Source organism: Saccostrea cucullata, unplaced genomic scaffold (assembly GCF_032062105.1).
Source record: "Saccostrea cucullata isolate Sc308-1 unplaced genomic scaffold, CSIRO_AGI_Scuc_v1 ctg19773, whole genome shotgun sequence".
NCBI lineage: Eukaryota > Metazoa > Mollusca > Bivalvia > Ostreida > Ostreidae > Saccostrea > Saccostrea cuccullata.
In genome coordinates, this window is record NW_026938952.1 from 1 (window position 1) to 5,506 (window position 5,506).

The 5,506-nt window shown below is 33.3% G+C and overlaps 1 protein-coding gene across 1 annotated transcript; it reads left to right on the forward strand.

The window, feature by feature from the left end:
* Positions 1 to 710: 710 nt before the first annotated feature.
* On the forward strand, positions 711 to 5,195 carry LOC134251937 (protein Wnt-11b-2-like; the record flags this gene model as incomplete). The annotated part of the gene is given in 4 exon segments (XM_062734354.1): positions 711 to 917; positions 920 to 993; positions 1,490 to 1,782; positions 3,151 to 5,195. Coding segments are annotated over 4 exon segments (749 nt in total), but the record flags the coding sequence as incomplete, so codon positions are not given.
* Between the last annotated feature and the right edge of the window lie 311 nt (positions 5,196 to 5,506).

Consider the following 5,506-nt stretch of genomic DNA (forward strand, 5'->3'; position numbering starts at 1 on the left):
CCCTAAAGTTATTTTAAATGACCTTTTTATCCTATGTGCATTTGCTAATTATGATGTGAAACAAACGGTATTCTCAAGGAAGTCGTTTATGAGGATTTGTATTTCTGCAAACATTGAAGCAGAACATTATATAAATTGTGAAAGACAGGACATATAAATCTACCAATGTAAAAATAACGCGGTATCATCTCTCTGATTTATTCTGTTACCAAGCCGGAGATAAGCTCCATGATGTATTTGACTTTTAGTTAGGAAATGTTATCTTCCGCTAGGTGTTGAGGTGGGATTTCTGCGTCTTGTTAATCTGTAAATAAAACGGAACGAGTGCCATTTTCGATTATTTATGAAGACCTCTCTTTTGCTTATTCTCTCTGTTTATTGTCATTTTCTAGAATCAGAGATTCATAAAGCAATGTCTGATTGAGAGGCGGCAAAGAGGAAGCACATTACTGGCGCGAAACCAGGCATAATTTGCCAATAAATAATTCTTTCATAATTATTGTCCCTTCGGTGTTATGTCTTTAACAGTATTTGAGGGTATTATCCCAAATGAATGAGAAATGGTTTCGTAACAGATCTGAACTTGATTAAACTTTAAATAAATACTTATCACTATGAGATTCATTCTAATGACAGTAATATGAAATACAGCATACTACTATGCTAAAATTTTTCTGAATATAAATTAATACCATCTCAACATATTCCAGGAACCAGAGAGCAAGCTTATGTATACGCTATAGCCTCGGCCTCTCTCGTGCATTCCATTGCACGTGCATGTAGTGTGGGAGTGACCACTAAATGTAGTTGTGGAGCTCTCCCTAACCACCCACCCCAAGAGGAATTTAAGTGGGGAGGTTGCGGGGACGATCTGAAATATGGACTCCACTTCGGCCAACAGTTCACTGATGCAGGAACTTGATGAAGAAAGGCAAAATTAGAAACTCCAAAAAGTCAAAAATGAATAGTCATAATAACGCCGCTGGACGCTTGGTACGTTTATTATATTTTTATCATTATTTCACAAACTTACGTAACGTCATTGGAGCACATGACGTAATGAATCTTGTACAGGTCCTAAATAGTCTGTAACTGAGAATATTAGAAGCACGAATTTGTAATCTTGTAAATTCTGACCTAATATTAAATGAAAAATCCTTGCAATCTTATATTTCGGATAACATTTATGAATAACTATATTTCTGAGCTAATTAAGGTGTTTTATAGTCGTATAAATTGGTTACTGAATGATGTAATGTCACATTTTTACCTTCCAAGTAAATAACTTTTCGGATCAAGTAAACATGAAAGAATATGAATCTGGCTTTCAGTTTTCAGTTTGCAAATTCCAGTACATGTAATTTACCTGTCAGTGATTTTATAATTTTTGAAAAAAAAAAGTTTTCAAAAATTCCCTTAAGATATATGTTATAGGTAGTTTGTCTATTTTTCTGAAGATGTTTTTATGTTAATTACTATTGTTTTACAGATTGTAGCCCAGAGTATGACCACAGCGTGTAAATGTCACGGAGTTTCCGGTTCCTGCTCCATAAAGACATGTTGGAGGTCACTTCCGGATTTCTCTGTGATAGGAACCACCTTAAAAAATTTATACGCCAATGCAGTGGAAGTGCGCAGGAAAAAACGCAAAAATAAGCGGATATTTGTCCCTGTGAGACCTAATGTACAGAGTGTTTCCGAAAAATCTCTAATTTATTTTACAAAGTCCCCAGACTATTGCAGTCCGGATCCTAAAACGGGGTCAGCCGGAACTCAAGGGAGGTTAGTAATGATAAACAAATAATAATTTTAAAAAAAAATATTACAAAATCAATTTGACTTTATTAATAAGTTCTATATTTTTGCAATGACTTACGATAAAGGACTTTTTCATATATAACAAAACATTAAGTTTGATCTCTTCTTGATATTATGCGATGTGTCTTGCTTACAGTAATTTGCTGGTGCGCTGATGAGCAGTATCTGTTTCATTTAAATGCACTGCTCGTCCACTGATGGCTTATAATTGAATTTGCCTTCTGTCCAGAGTTGGACGAATCTTTTGTGTCTTAAACACATTTTATGATGATTACGATTGACAATAAGAAGAAAGAGACCCTTCTTATCTTCCTATTCTAGAGAACTGGGTTCTCAAAAGCGACCTTTATTACCTATTTGCCCTAGAGAGCCGAGTTCATGCTCACAATATTCTCAGCGATACCATCAGAGAAGCCCTGACGTTCTTTTAAAGTGATAAAAATTTCCCCTCGTAAATCTGCTACAGTTGTGATGTATTAATCATACGGAATGTGATTAGGGTGTTAGCAAGCGTGAATGAAAAATAAATTAAGTCTTCTCAGATTTAAACTTTTGACTGATTCAGGTCGTGTATTACATGCAGAGAGAATGTAATCAAAGAGAGATAACTTCTGAACTGTTTTCCGTATTAGATAGAATACTTAATATATATGTAACACAGGATCATCCACGAAGCGGACGATGAAGGGTAGCTATAATATAAATGTCAGAATTCATCGCTCCCCATGCACTGAAGACGCGAATAACCAAATATTCGTTTTTTATCGTCTTTCATGAAATCAACTCTCTTGAAGACTTTAACTTAAATTAAACAATAAAATATTTACATGGACTGGATATATTTTTTTCCTTTATTTGTAAAAAACAATTGCGTTTATCAGTCAGTAAACATCACTAACTAAACCACCTGCTAAGATTTCATGGCAGTGGCTATTCCATTCATCAGACGCACAAAGGTTTACCGATGATTTAATGAATGATTTAAAATGATGTACCGATAAATACAATAGTTAAGCTACCTTATTCATCCTATATTAGATGATTATTTGAACATATATTGCTAAAAACACTTAAAGATCTTTCTTTGAGTGTTAGTACGGGAATTAAACATTGAAGCCAATGGCTTACATGGGTAATGTTTTATTCCTGCAACAGCTGCGTCATTAATTCCCTTACTAACAAAAAAAAAAAATAACGCATTTTATTTTTAGATAAAATAAAGTGTATACTAGTATATCATTAAAAATTTACCAGAAAATTACAAATAATCAGTGAGAAATGCAGAAAATGACGTATAATTTTTTGATTTGTAATTTTATCCTTTTGTTGTAGGTTTTGTAGGACTGACAGTTCCGGTTGGGGCGGATGTGACGCAATGTGTTGTGGACGGGGCTACCGAAGCTTCACTAAAAAAATAGTAGAACGATGTGAATGTAAATATTACTGGTGTTGTTACGTCAAATGTAAAACGTGCGAAAAGACGCTCCATCTAAACGTTTGTCGATAGTTGTACAGTGTACTCAGTTTAAATGAAACTCTTCTACGGGACGTGACGGAGATGTGCGCTGATATTAAAGGTACCTTTTCACTCAGATGCTCTTCTAAAGGTGTGGATGTATTAAAAAAAACTACCAAGCTTATAGTGAATGAATTTTGATCACAGGGAGAACGGTGAACTTGAACTTGGAATCGTTAATGTGAGCGTAGAGCTGGAAAACTCAATTTTAGCCGGTGAGATTGCACCTACCACAATGGTAGCTGTTTAAAACCCAATCCTGCAGTAATTAAACTTGAGCATAAAGCTAGTGATTCGAGTTCTACAGCGAGTGATTCGAGTTCTACTGGTGGAGAACAGGAACAATAACTGTTGAACTACTCGACTCTATGTTTGTTTTTAAACTTGAGTCTATAGGTTTTAACTTCAGTTTAAACTACCTGTCTGAACTTGAGTCCCAAAGCGTATAGTGAACTTAAGCCTATAACATATGAACTCGAGCCCCTAGCCAGTGAATTTGAACCTATATTTCGTGAACTCGACCCCCTGGTCAGTAGACTCGAACGTATAATTGTGAACTCGAGCCCCTAGCCAGTGAACTCAAACCTATAATTAGTGAACTCGAGCCCTGAGTTAGTGAACTCGAACCGATAATTTGTGGACTTGAGCCCTCAGTTAGTGAATTCGAGCCTGTATCATTAACTCGATCTTCGTCTTGCTGATGAAAACTAGTTTAGAGCTGGTTGAATTATCTGCAAAGTTCAAGGTCACAGTCTATTAACAGTAACATACTAGAATACTGCCTATAGATGTTATATTTAATTGAAATCCAATGTACATTGTATGTAAATAAGTAAGATTTAACTCATTTGTATAGGAAACAAATTGTTAATATTTTTTGTTGATATGGAATTGTAAATATATTGTTATATTTATACTCTTGTCATATAAACATGTACAGTGTACAGCTATTTGTTACTAAAGTTATTTTCATTGGAAATCATCAATTTACGTACTAGGCCTTTGATTTTTATGTAGATACATGGGTCGTATATGTACAGTATATGCTGTATACTTGTTATAAATGATTTTTTTTATTTTTAGAAAGTCATGTTGTATTAATAATATAACATTATCTTATCTCTTCCTTAATGATTAATATATGATTATATATTTTTTTTCTTTCCTCTAACTTTTCACCTGGATAATTACTCAGTTCTATATACAAGTATAAAGACGTAACTCTATGTTTAATGTCATTCAGGCGCGCCTTAGTACTAGTTTTCAAGAAATTGAAAAAAAATAGTATATTTAAAATATCTGTATTTCCGCTTTTGCATTTAGCTTCAAAAACTAAACACTCTGTGGGTTCTACGAGAAAAAAAAAACAAAACATTATTTTATCTCAGTATGAGATGTATTTTGGAATGAGCAAAATTATATTTCTAACTGACAGATTAACAAAATATAACCATTAGCCGATATTGTTACATGTTACCCAAATATCAAAGAATTTAGATTCATGTAAATGAAGGAATACTCATTTGAATGTTTTATTTTGGTTCATTTTCCCCTTTTTCATTTGGTTATGCATTTTAAGTTGACGTAAAACGTAGAATTAATTTTATCCAGCCTTATTTAAATACGTTTTATTTTTTTAGTTTTAAGATATCCTTCAATCGGTATGAAAACCACACATTAAAGTAGTTTTACAAAAATAATGTTTTAAGTATCTATAATAGTAGGAAATGATCTACAACTCTACATCCGGTCAACTCTACATCCAGTCTTCTATAGTTAAACACTAATGATGTTCATTGTTGTGACAAAATTGTCTAGAAAAATGAAGTTATAAAATGAAATAAATGTCCTTATATTTTTAGATTGGGTGTTTGTTTTTATTGGAATCTACCAAGTATAAATTGATTTTTGATGTATTTCAATGTATTACAGTTATAGTTAATATTTAAGGTTGTGTACATGTAAAGGTGAAATGATGTTTGTTTGCCCTCCCCCGAATCGGAATGAGGAAAAAAATGGGTCGGTACATGCCTGTAGATGATTTTCTTTCAGGATATTTCAATTTGGAATGCCGAATTAAAAAAAAAATTCAAGAATGCATTAAAAAACAGTTACCTCCTGGAATTTTTTTCAAAGTAACTTTTAGTCTTCGGCAAACTTTGGCTTATTCCA